The sequence below is a fragment of the Vitis vinifera genome, chromosome 5, assembly GCF_030704535.1.
Source record: "Vitis vinifera cultivar Pinot Noir 40024 chromosome 5, ASM3070453v1".
NCBI lineage: Eukaryota > Viridiplantae > Streptophyta > Magnoliopsida > Vitales > Vitaceae > Vitis > Vitis vinifera.
Window position 1 is genome coordinate 24,596,513 of NC_081809.1, and position 20,285 is coordinate 24,616,797.

A 20,285-nucleotide genomic window follows, 5' to 3' on the forward strand; every position below is an offset into this window, starting at 1 on the left:
GCAACCGAAAAGTTGTTTTTGGACGTTAGGCACAATTTCGGGGGTAAAATTTTAATTTAAAAGTCCGTTTAAAATTTTTGGAACTTAAAATTTTACCGTGCGAAATTTTCGCACCTTGGTCTGCAAATTTCGCACCTTGAAATTAGGTGTGCGAAAATGGCACCCCTTTAACTGAGGATTTCGCACCTTAAAATGAGGTGTGCGAAATTTTCGCACCTTGAAATCAGGTGTGCGAAATTTTTGCACCTTGTTTCGCACAGTGCGAAAAGTGGCTTGAGGTGTGCGAAAATGGCACTCGTGTGCCAGGAGGGGATTTCGCACCTGGCACAGTGGTGTGCGAAATTGGTTTTTAGGGAATTCGCACCTTGAAATCATTTTTCGCACCTTGAAATAAATTTCGCACCTTGGTTTTGGGGTGTGCGAAAATGGCTCCCTTTGGACCGAGGATTTCGCACCTTGGTTTTGGGGTGTGCGAAATTTTCGCACCTTGGAATCAGGTGTGCGAAATTTTCGCACCTTGAAATCAGGTGCTCTGTTTCCTTGGCTTTACTCCCCTGTCTTGCTTTTGAAGAATTCTCCCCATCTTTCATGATTTTTTTCTGAAATTTATCATCAAAATTGACTTGAATTAAGACAAAATAAACTAAGATTGAGGAAAAATTATAATAAAAAGAAATAAAAATAATGATATAACTATAAAACTATAACAAAAAATTCATGGACTTATTTAGCCCATGATACCCTGCTTTCCCTCAGAGTTGTGGTGGTTCAAGGAGGTTGATCTCCTCCTTGTCTGTACTGTAAGGCTCTATGAATGGCTTGAGACGATGGCCATTAACTTTGAAGGTTTGATTGCCTGTGGGATTGAATACTTCCACCACTCCATTGGGATGCACTTCATGAATTATGAAAGGACCCGTCCACCTGGATTTCAATTTTCCTGGAAAGAGATGAAGTTTAGAGTCATAAAGCAAAACTTTTTGTCTTTTGGTAAAATTTTTCTGATTTACCAACTGATCATGCCATTTTTTCAATCTTGCTTTTGCAATTTTTGAATTGAGGTATGCATCATTCCTCATTTCCTCCAATTCATTCAAATCCAAACATCTCTTTAACCCGGCTCTTGTCAAATCCATGTTGAGCTTTTTGATTGCCTACCATGCTTTATACTCAATCTCTACTGGAAGATGACACGTTTTGCCATAAACAAGGCGATAGGGAGACATTCCTAGAATGGTCTTGTAAGCGGTCCTATAAGCCCATAAGGAATCCAGGAGCTTGATAGACCAATCCTTCCTATTCACATTGACCACCTTCATCAATATATTCTTGATATCTCGGTTGGCTAACTCAACTTGGCCACTTGTTTGGGGGTGATAAGGTGTAGCTACCTTGTGCTTAACCCCATACTTGGCTAGAAGAGTCTCAAAAGGTTTATTGCAAAAGTGGGTTCCCCCGTCACTTATAATGGCTTTTGGCACTCCAAATCTTGCAAAGATGTGGTCCTTGAGGAATTTAAGTACCACTTTATGATCATTGCTCCTACATGGGATTGCTTCTACCCACTTAGAGACATAATCCACTCCTACCAAGATGTAGGAATGTCCAAATGACATTGGAAATGGTCCCATGAAGTCTATACCCCAGACATCAAAGATATCCACTATTAAGATAGGGTTCAAGGGCATCATATTTCGGCGTGTAAGCTTACCAAGCCTTTGACACCGATCACATCCCTTGCACATAGAATGGGCATCCTTGAAAAGAGAGGGCCACCAGAAGCCTGATTGGATCACTTTCATAGCTGTTTTCTGGGAGGCAAAATGACCTCCACATGCACTATCATGGCAATAGGAAAGAATTCCCGATTGCTCTTGCTCAGGAACACATTTCCTTATAATTTGATCTGCACAATATTTGAAAAGAAAAGGTTCCTCCCAATAATAGGCATGGATCTTATCCAAGAAATGCCTCTTGTCTTGAGCACTCCACTCACTTGGTACTTCTCCAGTAACCAAAAAGTTTGCAATGTGAGAATACCATGGAGCTACATCTACTGACATGAGAGACTCCTCAGGGAAGTCATCATTGATAGGCAGACCATGTGAGTCATGTGCTATCACAAGTCTGGACAAGTGGTCAGCTACCACATTTTCTACCTCCTTTTTATCCCTGATTTGGAGATTGAATTCTTGGAGCAAAAGAATCCATCTTATCAATCTTGCCTTGGCATCCTGCTTGGTTAGCAAGTACTTCAAAGCAGAATGGTCAGTGAACACCACTATAGAGGACCCTACCAAATAAGCACGAAACTTATCCAAGGCAAAAACTACTGCCAACAACTCCTTCTCAGTAGTTGTGTAGTTCTTTTGAGCCTCATTCAAAGTTTTGCTTGCATAATAGATCACATAGGGTTTTCCATCCTCTCTTTGCCCCAAAACAGCCCCCATAGCAAGATCACTTGAATCACACATTACCTCAAAAGGTAATTTCCAATTTGGGGCTCTCACTATTGGTGTAGTTGTGAGGAATTGTTTCAATTCCTCAAAACTTCTCTGACACTTCTCATCCCACACAAACTTGGCATCCTTTACCAAAAGCTCACACAGAGGTTTTGAGATTTTTGAGAAATCCTTAATGAACCTCCTATAGAACCCGGCATGTCCAAGGAATTGCCTAATTCCTTTAACATTTGTGGGAGGTGGCAACTTAACAATCAGCTCCACCTTTGCCTTATCTACCTCAATGCCATTTTTGGAGATGATATGTCCTAAGATAATTCCTTTTTGTACCATAAAATGACACTTCTCCCAATTTAGCACTAGGTCTTTCTCAATACATCTATGGAGAACAGTTTCTAAATGCATCAAACACTTCTCATAAGAACTTCCATATACAGTGATGTCATCCATGAAAACTTCCATGATGCGTTCCACCATATCACTGAAGATGCTTAGCATGCATCTTTGGAAAGTTGCAGGAGCATTATATAGACCAAAGGGCATTCTCCTATATGCAAAAGTACCAAAGGGACAAGTGAAGGTCGTCTTTTCTTGATCTTCCAAATCAATTTCTATTTGGAAGTACCCTGAATAACCATCTAGAAAACAATAGAAAGGATGTCCTGAGACTCTCTCAAGGACTTGGTCCATGAAAGGCAATGGAAAATGGTCCTTCCTAGTCACTGAATTCAACCTCCTATAGTCTATACACACCCTCCATCCTGAGGTAGGACTTGTAGAGACTTCCTCCCCTTTCTCATTCTGGATCACAGTGATTCCAGATTTCTTTGGGACTACTTGGGTGGGACTCACCCACAAGCTGTCTGAAATGGGATATATGATCCCAGCTTGAAGTAGCTTCAAAACTTCATTCCTCACCACTTCTTGCATGTGAGGATTCAGTCTCCTTTGGGGTTGCCTCACTGGTTTTGCATCTTCCTCCATATAAATATGGTGGGTGCACACCAAAGGGCTAATCCCTTTCAGATCAGAAATTTGCCATCCAATGGCTTTCTTACATTTTCTGAGGACTCCTAAAAGACTATCCTCTTGATCACTAGTGAGGGTTGAGGAAACTACCACTGGACATTTCTCATCATCCTCCAAGTATGCATACTTCAAATCCACAGGAAGTGGCTTTAAAATAAGCTTTGGAGGGTCCTCCACAGTAACTCCTTGTGAGTCTTCCTGGTTGAACAGTGGTAAGATCTCTTCCCATCTCCTCCAAGGAGACATTATGGCTAGCACATCAAAGGGTTCAGGGAACCCATCTTCAAGGACTTCTAGGTTTTCATTCAAGCTCTCCTCTAAACTCTTGTCACAGTGCTCTTCAACCAAAGTGTTGATCAAGCACATCTCCTCGAATCCTTCCTCCTCTTCAGGGTAAAGATGCCTCTTACATAAATGGAATATGTTTAATTCCAATGTCATGTTTCCAAATGTGAGCTGCATCACCCCATTCCTACAATTAACAATAGCATTGGAGGTAGCTAGGAAAGGTCTCCCTAGGATGATTGGTACATAATTTTCTTCCTTGACAGTGGAATCAGTATCAAGCACCACAAAATCCACAGGATAGTAGAATTTGTCCACTTGAACTAGAACATCCTCTATCACTCCCCTTGGGATTTTGACAGACCTATCAGCTAAAGAGAGGGTCATGGTTGTGGGCTTTAATCCTCCTAGTCCCAATTGTTTATACACAGAGTATGGGAGCAAATTCACACTTGCTCCCAAATCTAATAAAGCTTTTTCCACATGTGTCCCTCCAATGTTGACTGATATGGTGGGACATCCCGGATCTTTATACTTAACTGGGGACTTACTCTGGATGATAGCACTCACTTGCTCAGTGAGGAATGCATTCTTTGTCACCTGTAAACCTCTCTTGACTGTGCACAAGTCCTTTAGAAACTTTGCATATGTGGGGACTTGCTTGATCATATCAAGTAAAAGTATATTCACCTTCACTTGTCTCAGAACTTCAAGAATTTCTGATGAATTCTTGATTTCTTTCTTTCCATGTAAAGCTTGAGGAAAAGGGGGAGGCATATGTTTCTTCATCATATCCTCCTTAATCACTATCCTTGGTTCTTCTTCAATGCTTGATTTGGATGCACTTTTCTTCCCACTCTACTCTTCTTGGTTATTGCCCTCTTTAATCAAGGGTCTCTTTGATCTGAGTTCTTCATCAGGCCCCACGTTAGGCAAGGGTTGATCAACCTCCTTCCCACTTCTCAAAGTGATCACAGCTTTGACCTCTCTCAAATTTGAAGACTCACCATCTTGGGTTTCAACTTCGTGAACACCCTTGGGATTTTGGCTTGGTTGAGAGGGGAACTTTCCCTTCTCAATCACTGTGTTTAGGTTGGTAAGCCTAGAGATGGAGTACTGAATATTATCTATCTTCTGAGATAGATCATTTTGCATCCCCTCCATTCTCTTTATTTGAGAACTCTCAACATTTTCAATCTTTTGATGCAATTGGGAGTTAATTGCCTTTTGTTCACCCACAAAGTCACCCATGACTTTACTCAGGTTTACAATGGCTTGCTCCACTGAAGATGGTTGTTGAGGTACTTGGGTTTGGCCTTGTGGTTGGTATGGAGGTGGCCTTGGTTTCCAAGAAAAATTTGGGTGGTTTCTCCAGCTTGAATTATAGGTGTTTCCATAAGATGCACTGTTGTTGGGCCTAAATTGCCCCACAACATTTACTTGATCACCTAACATCTCTCTCACAGCTGGCATGGTTGGACACTCATCTACCACATGATCACATGATTGGCAAATGGTGCATGGCATAACATGGACTTGGGTATCGGAAATGGCTTGGACTTCATGTATTTTTTTCAACTCAAGTTCTTCCAACCTCCTAGCTAATGTTGCCACTTTAGCTTTTATGTCCACGTCTTCACTTAACATGTACATTCCAGCCTTTGGATTTTGGGTTTGTTGAGAGGGAAACTTTCCTTTCTCTCTTGAGTTGGGCTCATCTCATCCTCTTGACACCTCAGCCACGTAACTTAAAAAGTCCATGGCTTCTTCAGGATTCTTACTCATAAAATCTCCTCCACACATGGTTTCAAGAATTTGCTTCATGGAAGAAGACATTCCATCATAAAAATAGCTCACTAAGAGCCATGTATCAAAACCATGATGAGGACAAGCATTGATGGCCTCCATATACCTTTCCTAACATTCATGGAACTTCTCATTTTCTTTAGCAGAAAAATTTGAGATTTGTCTCTTCAACCCATTGGTCCTATGGGTGGGGAAATTTTTTTTCAAAAACTCAGCCTGAAGATCAACCCAATTCCTTATGCTCCTTGGCCTTAAAGAATTAAGCCATATTTTTGCCTTGTCCTTCAAAGTGAAAGGGAATAGCTTGAGTCTCATCAAGTCTATTGAAGCTCCTCCCTCTCTAAAGGTATTACACACCTCCTCAAACTCCTTGATGTGAGAATATGGATTCTCACTCTCCATTCCATGGAAAGTTGGTAGGAGGGGCACAATATGGGGCCTTATAACCAACTGCTCAAGTGGGGGCAGGATGAATGAGGGTGCACTCATCCTTGGGGGATGCATTCTATCCCTCATGGATAGGTATGCATTGGGATTACCCCCTTGACCTTGTTGAGAATTCTGATCCTCTGGTGGAGGGTCCATGATATTTACACAGATATCCAACTCTGTGTCTTGAGGATTCTCAATCCTTACTAATCTTCCCTCTTGGTCCCTAATCCAATAGGGCATGCACAAGTTACAATTCATGTAATAGTAAAAACAAAAGGAAACTAAAGAAAAGGTTAAAGTTAGGAAGAAAATGAAAATAAAATTAACAAAAGGAAAATGAAAGAAAATGAAATTAGTGAAAAAGGAATTCACCCTGGTTGTGATGAAAATCACAAGTAGCCTCTAAAAGGTTGTATCACTGTATTGTGGCACCATCCCCGGCAACGGCGCCATTTGTTTCGTGGCCCAGCCGGGTCTTTTAATCAAAAACATTTATAAAACCTATGACCTTATACTGGCGTAGCAAAGCTACTATAGTATAGCAGTTCTAGGGTCGAACTCAGGGATGGGTTTTCACTCTATCAGTGACAGACTCTAAATTAGAAATTGATTCTGATGATTTCCTTTAGCACAAACTTGAAATTTAAAAGAAAATAAAATTGTTTTGAAAGTGGTGATTTAAACTAAACTCACATAGAACTAAGTAAAAAGTGGAAGAAAGAAAGTTTCCCGGAGATAAAGGTTGCTAGGTTCAAGTTCCAGATGCAAAGTGGAAAATTCCGGATTTTTCTCCTCGCATTGGGGATTTAACCTATAGTTATTTCCCGAACCGGTATAGGTTTGACAATGAAGTTTTAATCCATAAAAAGTCACTAGAGATGGTAGTCAAGGTCCATTAATGGCTTAAGACACTATGGGCTATCACCTTGAATCACTTTCCAATGGCTCGTACATGATAACTAATGGACTGATATGGATCTAGCAATAAGCATCCACAGAGACCTTAAGCTTACCATGTATTGGCCAGTCAAAGTGATTCTAAGGGATTTAAGGCAAAACCTTAGCTTTATAAACCATTTATGGACTCCAACTACCTGAATTTAATGCACGGAAACTTTCCATGTTTTAATCTGGACTTTTCACCTAGCTTCCTTTACTCTAAGAAACTAAATGTTTAACCTCTCATCCTCTGGGAAAACATCCTCAGAGGGTGTTTGGCTTGCAAGAAAATAGAAAATAGAAGAGAGAAAAAGAAAGCAAAAGAGATCTCTGTATTTCACTAAGTATCAAATTTACATCATTTGGTCTCCTGGAGAAAGCTCCCCGAAAAGATGTTTTTTCAGAGATTACAAGAGAATTTATATAGGAAGGTAATTTTACCCTTCCTTGGATACTTCCTAGCTAAGGAATTACATGAGTGGTTGAATACAAGGAGAAAATGGAAATTTAGACACAAAAATATCAGAAGAAAAAGAGTCGGCAAAAATATCCAATTTTCGCACGCTGGAGTTCCAATTTCGCACTTTGATTTGAGGTGTGCGAAATTTTCGCACAGTGGACTGAGGAATTCGCACCTTGATTTCCATCGTGCGAAATTGTCCCTCAGCTTGATGCAGTTGTCTTCCGAAGGCCATATCTTTCTCATTTCAGCTCCAAATCGTACATGGTTTGAACCGTTGGATTCTTGACTTTCTGAGCTTTGAAATGGTATATAGAATGTAAAAAATGGACTTCGGAAAGTGCTCCAAAAGTGCAATGAAAGACTGCAGCTGTGTCCCCTGTTTTCATCCCCTGTTTTCCTCTTCTCCATTGTTTCTTCCTTGTATACTTTGAACGACTAAGGCAAAGGATTATGAGGCTCCATAGCTTGATTTCTTCATAAATTTAAGCTTTCAAAAGCTTTGCCATGAACTATAAATAGCTCTCCCTCATTCTTAAATTGCTTTGGTGAGCATAAAGCTATCAAAAAGCACCAAAACTTAACACAATTGTTAGAAACGATTGCAAGGGTCCCTAACATGTTAATTGGGTTAAAAGGTAATAATTACTACTCAAGGGTGTTTAAAAGAGCTAATTACAAGCTACAAAATAGCATGTTTTGAGTAGTAATCAGCATCACAAGCCAAGCAAGTCTTCTATGTTGAAGACCAACTTGATCCTAAATGGTCAATAGTTCTCTCAATTCCTCCAAAAGATTTCAAAAACATGGAAGGATTGGATGACTTCACCGATAATTGCATGGAACATCACCCCTTTATAAGTTCAATGCCAGAAGTTGAATCATTTGATGTTATGGATGAATCAGAGGCAATATACATGAGAGAAGACTGTGAGGGCATATGGATTGAAAATAATTAAATAATATATTGTACCCTTGACATGATATATAATAAGGCATTTCACTTATTAGTTTTCATGAGTTGCACATTAGCTTAGCTTCTATATATTGCTCATGATATATATATATATATATTGATCATCCTAAATTTCTTTCATGCATCATAAACATATGTTATTCAAAGGTACCACTTCAATCTTCATTTAACTATCTTTTTTGTTGTTCATGGAACTAGATTTATATTATTTTTTATTATCATGTTTTGATTTTATGCTCACATAACTTGAAACTCTCATTCCTAAATTTCTTTTTCATTAAAACTATAAATAATAATTGAAACTATATATGCACTAATTTATTTTATTATTATCCTCACAAATAAATTCTTCATTATTGATAACAAATCAAAAAACAAGACAAACTTTGAAAGAAAATTTCAAAAACTATATTTGTGAATGACCAATTTAATTATAGGAAATATATGCAAGGATATATTAATCTTGCTTTTGAGTCATTTTACAGGTTTGTTGGTGAAGTACTAGTTTGCACATATACTTGATATCTTCCACACAAATATGGATCCAAAAGAAGAGGAAATGACAAAAGTAAAGCATAGAGGTAGTACATTGAAACCAAAGATTGCAAAAAATCGAAATAAAGGGATAAAGCTCAAGATTGAATACAATAGCCTTGGTAGTCACATTAGGGAAAATTCAGTTGAACTAAGTAGTTATCTTGGTACAATAACTAGAACCCATGTGCCTATAATTGTTGAGAGTTGGAGGAAAGTCCCTAAAGAGACTAAGGAGAAGTTATGGGATTTGATCACGGTAAGTCTATCTATAGCTTTCATATATAATTATTGTATACATTCATTAACATGAGCTAACATGGGTTGCTATTTTGTAGACAAGCTTTAATGTGAATCAAAATTCCAAAAGGAATTGTTTCCTACTAATGGGCATCAGGTTTCGAACCTTTAAGTACAAGTTGACAAAGAAATATATATTGCCTTTCAAGAATGACCCAGAAAAGCTGAAAAAGCCACCTTCTATCTACCCATTCATACAAGAGGATCATTGGAGACATTTTGTTAAAGATAGACTTTCTGAACATTTTAATGTTAAGCATTATTTTTAATACATCTTCAATTTTTACATTTACATAGTTTCACCATGTACTAATTTTGTGTCTATATTTTTTAGGAATATCGCAAGGTTCAGAAATCAAGAAGAGATAAACACATTTACAATCATTATCTTGGAAGAAAAGGATATGCACGTTTTGAGCAGGATATAGTAAGTGATTCGTCCCTAGCAACGGCAGTGGCAATGGCACCATCTGATTCGGGGTTCGATCCCCGACAACGGCGCCATTTGATTCGTGCCCAATTGGTGTCTCAGCTGATTCATGTCCAGCTGGTGCTCCTTGATTGAGGGATTAATCAACAAAATTTATAACCTATTACACCATATACTAGGGTAGCAAAGACAAAGCTACTATAGCATAGTGGCTCTAGGATCGTTCACTGGGATGGGTTTTCACTTCACAAATGATATTAATTCAAAGCTGAATTGGTGCCTTTTCATTTCAAGGTTAGCTTTAAAAGAAAACATAAAGATGTTTGAATGAAAAAGGTTGGTTTTAAGCTAACCAAAAATAGTAACTGATTTTAACTACAAAGAAAAGTGTTTCTTGGAGTTTTAGATCACTAGGCTCAGATTCCTCATACAAAAAGGGAGTTCCGGTCACTTGTTTCTTTTCCTCGCATTAGAGAATTAATATATAGTTCCTTCTCCAACCGGTATTGTACAGATGCTTCCCATTAATGGGTTCAAACACTAAATCCCTCTCACTGATGCATCTTGCAATGGCTCATACCTCTCACCTAGCACTTGCCATTCAAGGTGATCTTTAACCTTGCATTACCCGTCAAAAGCTCGCAAGAGATAACTAATGGATGTCTCCTTGGAGTCCAAAAGCTTACCAAGTGTTGGCTATTCTAGAAAATCCTACCTTCAAACCACCTCCCAAAGGCTCGCAAGGGGTAAACTAGTGAATCTCCATGGACGGAGATCACTTGCCTTACCAAGTGTTGGCCCAGGTGAATTAAAGGCGTTTTAAGTTAACTAAAAAGATAAAAACCATTAACGGGTCACACTTTCTCTTCATTAAAAACTAAAACAACAAAACTTCCAAATTATGCATGTGGAAACTTACCCGGTTACCTTAGCTCCAAGAGACAAAAAGCTTAGCCTCTCATCCTCTGAGGAAAAATCCTCAGAGTTTGATTGGCTAGAAATAAAAAGAAATGGAAAATAAGAATATATATGAAAAACAGAGCAAGTGCTCTGTTCTTTGATTCTATATATGATATCTATATTACATATATATCCGAGCGTCTCCTTTTTAGTGTTTACAAAAGAGTTTATATAGGAAGGTAATTTACCCTTCCTTGGATACTTCCTAGCTAAGGAATTACATGAGTGGCTGAATACAAGGAGAAAATGGAAATTTATACAAAAATATCTGAAGAAAAATATCCAAAAGAGTCGGTGCACAAATATTAGGAAGCACTAAGGACATTTCGCAGGTGAAAACGAGGTCTGCGAGATTTCGCAGACATTCAAGGAGGGCTGCGAAATCACTTCGCAGCAAAAGGGTGATCTCGTAGGGCTGCGAAGTTGGCTTCCACATTGAGGTTCTCAGCTTCCAGCTTGCGGCATATATCGGGTAGCTTCAGGAGGAAATCTACAACACTGTACAAAAAGGCTGCGAAATTCTCGCAACAAAAGGCTGATTCCGCAACACTTTAGAGTGATTGACTTGCAGTGGCTGTAACTTCTTCGTTTCAACTCCGAATCGCGCACCATTTGAAGCATTGGATTCTTGACTTCTTGAGATTTGAAATGGTATATAGAATGTAGAAAATGGACTTCGGGAAGTGCTCCAAAAGTGTAAAAGAAGACTGCAGCTGGCTTTCCTCTGTTTTCTTCACTCTGTTTTTCCTCTCTCCTTGCTTCTCTCCTTGCATACTTTGAACGACTTTGGCAAAGGGCTATGGAGCTCCAAAGCTTGGTTTCTTCATGAATTTGAGCTTCCATAAGCTTTGCCATAACTTGTTCAAGTAGCTCCTCCATCATTTGGCATGCTTGAATTGATTCATAAGCTGATAAAAACATGTAAACTTGCCACAAAATGGTTAAAACCAATTACTAAGGATCTTAATGAATTAATTGGGTTAAATGAATATGATTACTACTCAAAGGTGCTTAAAACCATTATAATTAGGTCTACAAAATAGCACTTTTTGGTAGTAATCAGTAAGTTATCAATATCGGTAAAAAAATGGAGTATATTTTTTTTTATAGGAAAATGATTCCAATTTTTAAATGTCATTTATTAACTTGATCATATTGAACTAATGAGTTTTATTGTTAAAATTTTTATAGCTACAAGCAGAAGGGGGTATTGGTAGGGTCGATAGAAGTGTTTTATGGAAGAAAGCACGTGAGAAGAAAGGAAAGTTTAATAAGATTACAGAGCCAGTGATTAACATGATAGTAAGTTAGCATATTTATGCCTTTTAGAGCCTATAGTGTTAGTATGTCTATGTGACTATGGTTTGTGATGATATCGTTAGGTGTTAATAGGCAAGAGGCTTAATGCTATCATTTTTATGAGTAGTTATGTTATACACCAATTTGTCTATTATCCTTTGTATTAAAACAATTCATTTTCTAGCTACCTTGAATTGGTTGTCTTTGATTGATATGTAAATCATCTTCATCAAATTATTATTAATATATGTTTTGTTGTAGGATGAATTACTAGAAAATGCTAAGGAGACTGGACTACCTCCACCTGGTCCAAATGACATATTAGGTCAGGCATTGGGTAAGCCTGATCATCCAGGACGTGTGGTAGGTCAAGACCGTTTGGTTAGGCCTAGCTCATACTTTCATCAACCATCTGATGACATGAAAAAAATCAAAGAAGAAATATGGGAAATGGTACAAAAAGAGATGGAAGATGCTGCAACAAGACAAGTTATGTCTCCCCCCACACCCCATTCTGATATGGGTAGTAATAACATGAGACAACAACTTGTTTTACAACCAGTTGTAGCAGAAAAACCAATGTTTAAAATGATAGAAGAGCCCCAACCACCAGAACCACCACTAAAACACAAGGTATGCATTTACTTACTAATAATACAAGATTAATAAAAGTGATATAAAGCCTATGTAAATGATATTATTTGTTGTATTGAAGGTAATTAAATGTAAATTAGCAGTGGAAAGAAAAGGAAATGTTGTTGCAACTGGTACACTAATAGAAGAAAAAAGATCGAATAGGTTGGTTGTAATAAATGTTGCACACAAGCCAGATGCTAGACTCCCATTTCCAAATCCATGAGATTATCAATGTTGGGGATGCTATTGGCTTTGAGATTGATTGGCCAACAAGCCTTGTCATACTTGAAATTGAACATCCTCAAGTATGTCATTTTATGCCTATAATAAATTTGATTATAACTTGGTATTTTATTGTTTAGGAGTATATATATCTAACATTCCTTCCTTTTTCATAGGTGTTGGATAAAGGAAAGAAGAAGATAGTGAAGACACCAATTATTCGAAAATCTAAGCCTCAAAATCATTCGGTCATTAAAAATTTTCAGAAATTTGTGGATGGTTGTCTTGGTAATGACAAGACATACCCAATACAGCTCCCCATTTCACTATTTGGTGTCGAATTTCAAACATATATATCTAGAGAGGATTGTGAATACATTATTTCATCTTTAGAGGTGTCATCAAACTGCATCTCCTTCTATTTATGGTGTGCACCTTTTATTTTCATTTGTTTTTATTTTTTTAATATGAGTTGCCCATGTTGAATGAAATTGGATATGACTAATGATAATTTTCTTTTGGTGTTTTGATACAATAATAGGCACATGCATGATCAACTACATATTGCCAAAAAGGAATCACAAATTATATTTGTTAATCCTTTTACAATATCACAAGCAGGCCTTAGTACTCCTCAACAGAGAAAAGAGCACAATTGTTGTCAAAACGCTTAATGGAGTGCCAAGATGCTAAATATGTTTTCATACCTTACAACCCCGAGTAAGTGACAAATATTATACTTTAATTTGAGGTTTTATGATTGATTTATATTTCTAATTAGATGCTACTTTTGTTTTTAATGTTTTAGCTTTCATTGGGTCTTGGTAGTGATTGAGCCAAGGAAAATGATAGTCCACTATCTTGACCCTATGCATCACAAACCATGTGAGGACTTAAAGGATATCGTAAACATGTAAGTTCTTCCTATTATTTTTCATAGTATTATTTTTTTTTTTAAAAGTACATTCATCTCAAACACATTTTTTTATTATTTATATATATGTTAAAACATATAACATTTACTTATTTTAAAAATGTACCCATTGAACTTATTTACATAGGGCTCTTCGAATATCTACAAAGAAAACATCTAAAAGGGAGCCATCTTGGCAACTAGTGCAGGTGACATCCAAAAAATTTTCTTTACACATTAGCTTATGCATTTGCACCATTTATATATATGAGTACTAATGTTATTTTATAATTGATCGATTAGTGTCCAAGATAAGAAGGAGGGTTCGAATGTGGCTACTTTGTTATGAGATTCATAAAAGAGATAATTTTTTATCCTACAATTATTGCTTCAAAGGTATTACAAATTTAATGAATTGTACATAGTTTTAGGCTTCCAAATGTTATGCATTTTAATATTATTTTCTTATTTGATTTCAGTTTGGTGATAAAAAAACATATTCTCAAGTAGAATTCGATGAAATTAGAGGAGAATGGGCTACTTTTGTGCTACAACTAATCATGAATCATGTTGATGCATCATGATCACCATGCATGGTGAGTCCTTTAGCTACTACATGAATTTTTCCATAGGTTCTTTGAATAATGTTTCTATTTAAAAAAAAAAAAGATTTTTTTTCATTTATGATAACATCGATCCATGTTTATTTTCTTCAATAAAAATCTATAAAACTCATTAAACTATGAAATGCAGGTATACACTTTTGGGATGGTGGAATGGAGAATAAAAAGAAAGAAGAAGGCAACAAGATTTTGGGTTTTTAAATGCAACTCTTATGTCAAAAGTTGTAGGACATAAATGTTACTTTAATTAGTACTGAGAAATTTAGATTTTTAGATGAGACTTTTATGTCATTTTATAGTTAGTCGGTTTTATGCTTATGAAATGGAGGTATACATGAATCTTGGGATCTTTAACATTTCTAAATCATGTTTTGGTATGTATTCACACTTCTTTTTTTAGTTTTGATGGGTTTGATATGTTGGATGTACTATCTTTTTGTGAACATTTGATATACAAATATTATTAGATGATCAATGTATTATGAGTTATTCCAGAAACATTACAGAAAAATGAGTTAAATATAATATGATTGTTATATTTATGGACAAAATATAAACAAGTTAATCTTACTTATTAATTCATAAGCATTACAAAAATCTATAACTAAAAGCAATCATATCTTCCACAATAATTTACAATGATGTGACACCATTACTCAAAGGTGATGCATTTAATATGACATCATAACTCAAAGATGATGCATTTAATGTGACACCCTATCATCACTAGAAATATATGGTGTTACTTCCGAATGGGTCACCATTTATCTACTTTGGTGTCACTTCCAAATACGTCACCAATTGGTACCCTCTATGGTGTCAGTGGAGAAGGTGACGCTATGTTGTAGTGACACCCTATGTATATGGTGACTCGTTATAAATGTCACCATATATCTTTTTCCTTGTAGTGTGAGTAAAGTTAAAGTATCAAAATTGAATGAAGATTAATAAAATAGTCTTTAAGTTGGTTGAGGAGGTTAGATACATTCAAATGAGCTAAGCTTTTTCAATATTTAGACTCTTTAAAGATCAATTCATCAAATTTTAGAAAATTTGAACATATTTTGCCTATGAAAAAAAAATTGGAAAAGATTGATGAAAATTTAAAAAGTGGTGAATGAGTCGGCATACCATCATGCCAAAAATGATGCTAGGATGGAACCGCCACCTCAAAAAAATTGGAACCATTTTCTCATTCTCCAACACCATTTTGTGTTGAAGATGAGCTACAAATTGCTACAAGTGACACCAAGACGATGCCCCTTACTTTGACATTGTGTTGTAATAAAAAATATCAGAGAAGTGTTTTTGAAAATTATCCCCAGAAAGTGTTTTTCATAATGATTTTTGAAAATGTTCCCAAACAAGTGCAAAATGCCAAAAACCATGAAAATGGAAATTGCTAAATTAAAAGTTAAAGCACAACAAGGGTCTTAGAGCTATCAAGTATTCCTAAGTCACAACCACCACAGACCTTCCGTGGCCTTGTGAAATCTTGAAATGTTCACTTATACCAAAATGGGCCATGAGAAGCCACACATGGGTGAGCAGCTCTCCTCCTCGCCTCAGCTGCTGGGCGTGCTGATTCCATCCACACTGGCTTGCAGCATAACACAGCATCTCCACCCACACATCACATATCATCTCCCATTTCTCTTTCTCAGCTATCTTCAGGGATTGCAGAGACTTAGCCAGCCTGCAGGCATCGAATAGCACAGACTTGCTTTTATCTCCTTTGACTTGCTGAGGTGGAACTTCAGTGTTCACCGCAAGTAACTTTTGGCAAGCCTCGGTTCCTCCTTCCCCGACTAGCTTCTTGTCCTCTAAAAACTGTTTGGCCTCCGCACAGCTGTCTTGAAATCTGATCTGTCCAATTCCATCAGGGAGCATGAAAGGGCACATGACCAGAAGATATAACATATAGTCTGACACCATCTTGCTTATGGTTCTACAATCTGGATTTTTAACCGAGCTTGGATTTTGGTTTTGATGATCAGTATAATACAAGAGATCAGTGGCAATGTGCCAGAGAAGAATGCTCTGATCAAAGTCTTCCTCAACGCTCCAGCCAAGGTCACTGTGACAATTATATTGCTCTTTCTTGAGTACAGATCGCCCCTACCAGCACATAATTCCTTGTAATTATTTGAACTGGTATCTGAACGTTCCTTCTTAATACCCTTTGATTTATCTGAAAGGTGCTGGAAGATCAATGCCTTTAAATTATCAGCAACGGTCACAGAACTCTTGTAGTGATGCTTCTCCAACATTTCATAAACGTAAGAGAATCCCTGGAGTAGTTCAAGATACCACCTGATCGGCTTGTCTTTGAGGCAGAAACTCATCAGATTGTATTGTGCCATGGAATTAGACCATCTCTTGTTTGCTCGATCCATCTCATCCCTATCCTTGAGGGTTATTCTGTGCTTACTCAACGAGAGAATGGTCCAATCCGAGGAAAGTAGTACAATAATGGCATACATCTCGAGAACAATGGCTCCAACCAGCAACAAGAATGTTATAATCAGATCAATGGTCGAGTACCCATGCTTGTTAATGAGCAAGAAGGCTACGAATGTTGAGACTGTGAAAGATAAACTCACCGAGCGGAGTAGGTGACCCCATCTACAATACGTCACACTTGCCTTTGTATATAGCACATCATACATGAATGCAAGCTCAATTTCAATCACTGCAAAAGCTTTCTCCCAAGTTGTATTGTGGAAGAAGGATTGGCTGTCCTCGCGATCTTGGAAGGTGAGAATGAGATCTGCAAATAATCGCTTGAAAGTCATGAACAAGGCATAACCAACTTGGAGAATTGGTGCATCTCTATCCAAGCAATTCACTTTGGTAGAAGGCTCAGGCACTGGTTTGAATGAAACATTAAATCCCTGGGACCTTTGCAAAGTATACTCGCCCATGATTTTGGCATAATTAGGCCCAGGGTCAGGACGAGGGAGCATGGCCTCTCTAAACTGACTGCTGCTCGCAGACCTTAGAGCCCAAGTCCTCTCCCCATACTTGATGAGTCCGGCCACAAACATTGGGATGGCCAGAATATTAAGGGGCATGCCCTTCCAGGCCCTAAGAAAGATGTAAAATGACCCTCCAAACTGAACGACCAGCCCCAGCAAGTGTCTTAACCACAATTCATTATCTTCCATGGAGTAGGCTGTAATGGTGTCCGGGCCGCCAAGGTGAAGCAGTAGAAACGGTGTCCAAAATGCCCGTATGATATTGGTTTGTTGCGATGAGTCATCTTCACAATCTCCTTGGCTGTTGGAGAGGACGCCAATACAAACTGCTGCAATCCAATCTGCAGCTAAGTAAGCAAGCCAAAGGATGACTCTGATCCGGTTTGTAGGTATATATTTCCTCCGATTGCCTAACAGTATGAGCACAATCTGTAAGAAGAGGCTGATTAAAACCAATACCCGGACTTCCCATTCGTCCCAAAGCTTTGTCACGCTTGGAGGGAAAATTTCCACTACTGATCTTCTTTTATTCATGAAGATCAAGCTGCCAATACCTGAAAATAAGATGGGATTAATGGTTAGATCAATATAGAAGATTATCTGAAAACCAAACGCTCATTAGAAAATAGCTGATCAGTTGGCTTACTGGTGAGCTCACCTGTAATTATCATGGTTTCTCTTTGGGTGTATCTGAGATCTGAGGATTGGAATTCAGAACTTGCAGCTTCTGCTATAAAGAAACACCAACTGACAAACTGTTATGCTAGGAAAAAGAGCTTAAAACTTCCCTGCTTTGAATTCATTTCATTTAAGGGGTACATAGGGATAACAGAAGCTACAATTGATCAAGAAATTTAGAGTTTCTCTAGCCCATATTTCTGCTCTGAGAACCCTTGACCTTGAGTTTATGGTTTCTGAAAGTTTGAAGGAAAGAAGATAGGGAGAAAAAAAAAGAGAAGAAATATTATTATTCATGAAAATTGTCCGGGAATACATTTCCTCAAAATTTGTTTAACATTTTTTAAGGAATATAAGAAGAATTCCTCTCAATTTTCTTAATTTCCTTAGCTTTATTCATAGCATCAAAATATAATAAAATCAATTTTCTTAAAAAAAAAAAATCATTTGCTTAATAATTTCGGATGACCAAATATAATTTAAATCAACAACCCAAGTCTTGTATGAATCATTCACTTTCAATTAACATATATCTTTGATCTAGTTGAGGTATGATCATGTGAATTTTAATACTTAATTGTGGACTTAATAACATTATCAATTCAATCACATTTGAATACATACAGATGTTCACAGGAATATTGTATTTTGAAAAACTTTTTATTTTTAGTTTTTTGGACCAAAGAAATTAAGTTTATACATCATAGAAAAGAGATAAACTAAAGCACTAAATTTGACAAGTGAAAAACTCACCAAACATTGTTGAAAAATTAAAGTTAATAATAATTTAATTGAACTTGGGTAGGAATTTATTTAAATTATTCTTCATTAATAATTTTTAAATAATTATTGCAATCATAGTCAACTTTTTATTATAAATGGGTAGCATTTTGTGTGATTTTACTTACTAAGATAAGAGATATTTTTGCATTATGTTCCATGAAGAGAGTCAAATCTTAGACAATATTTAAAAGAATTGTAAATAATAATCCATGTGCTCCATGCATTGACTTTCAAATGACACCTAGCTAATATTATGGTATCAATTGGAATAGTTAATTGTTTAATAAGTAGCTTTCATAATAACGCTAAGTTTTGAATCAAATCATGTGATAGCCCCTTCTCATGGCTTTCATAATTTTAATATTGCACTTTTATGGTTTTTGTGTCATAAACTCAAGGTTTAATTTCAAAAGTTTTCAATCAAATCCTGTAAAAATTAAATATCAATATTATAAATAAATAATCTTCTACCATAACTCATAGAAATGAATGCCCATACAAGAGCAACTATCCACCTGTCACCCATTCACTAACATGTATATAAGAAATTAATGTGTTAGTTTAAAAGGAATCAACTCATGAAGACTTTTGTCTAATATTTTATATATTTGTGTTGTTGAGTTGCCATTAATTACATATTAATCTATTTGTAGTGTTGTGCTGTGAATCCAACTACATATATTAAATGGATGGGTTAAAATCATAAGACATGTGAAGGTGTTTGAAAAGAGGGACCCTTGATTTATTAATTATATGAAGGGATTGTTATTCCCAAAAAGGAGCCCTCTTTTAGGACACTTGATATAGATTTCATATTCTTCTAGACACCCCTCTTCTCACTAGGCTCTTACTCCAAAGAGCATGAGCTTTGAATTTACCCTATTCACACGGCTCAAAAATAGATGCAACTCCTAAAAATTCAAAACATAACTGAAATTGAAATTTAATCATTGAATTGAAACATAAAAATTTCACTAATGCAATATCTATACATTTTATACCATTAATATTCCAAAAGAACTGAATTGACAACGAAATATTTTGTATCATTCAATATGTACTAAAAGAAGTTTTTGAATATTAGTGTATGTTTGGGAATTATTTTTTAGAAAATTTTTTTATTCTTCATAATAAAAAATACAAAAGACACATTTGATAATAAAAAACTATTTTTTATTTGACAATCAAATATAGAAAATACGGTGTTTTTAAAGAATATATTTTAGTTGCTTTTTATTTTTTTACTTGTTTCATGGGAATTGATTTAAAAAATAATTATACAAATATATAGAATAATTAAAAATAAAATAGTAGATATAAAAATTATTTTTACAATGTATTTAAAAATAAGTTAAAAACATTTTAGAATTCCAAACAGACTTCTATTTTACAAAAATTATAGAACAGTTTTCAAAAACTATTTTTCAAAATTGTTTTCTAAAACAATTAACAAATAACAATTACCAAACAACACTTAATCACTTTTATCTTTATTCAAAACGTATATCAGTACCATGCAACTAATTAAACAAAAAGTGCA

At 36.3% G+C, this 20,285-nt stretch overlaps 1 protein-coding gene and 1 long non-coding RNA gene across 2 annotated transcripts; one reads left to right on the forward strand and one right to left on the reverse strand.

Annotated features, from left to right (window-relative positions):
* Positions 1-13,491: 13,491 nt before the first annotated feature.
* On the forward strand, positions 13,492-14,517 carry LOC132253722 (uncharacterized). Its single transcript, XR_009465605.1, has 4 exons — positions 13,492-13,683; positions 13,987-14,079; positions 14,163-14,279; positions 14,437-14,517. It is a non-coding gene; the product is annotated as an uncharacterized LOC132253722 (long non-coding RNA).
* Positions 14,518-16,246: 1,729 nt separating this feature from the next.
* Positions 16,247-17,955, reverse strand: LOC100241320 (uncharacterized). Its single transcript, XM_019219927.2, has 2 exons — positions 17,943-17,955; positions 16,247-17,838 (listed from the first exon to the last, which is right to left on the reverse strand). The coding sequence occupies exons 1-2, from the start codon at positions 17,953-17,955 to the stop codon at positions 16,247-16,249; spliced, it is 1,605 nt and encodes a 534-aa protein (XP_019075472.1).
* Between the last annotated feature and the right edge of the window lie 2,330 nt (positions 17,956-20,285).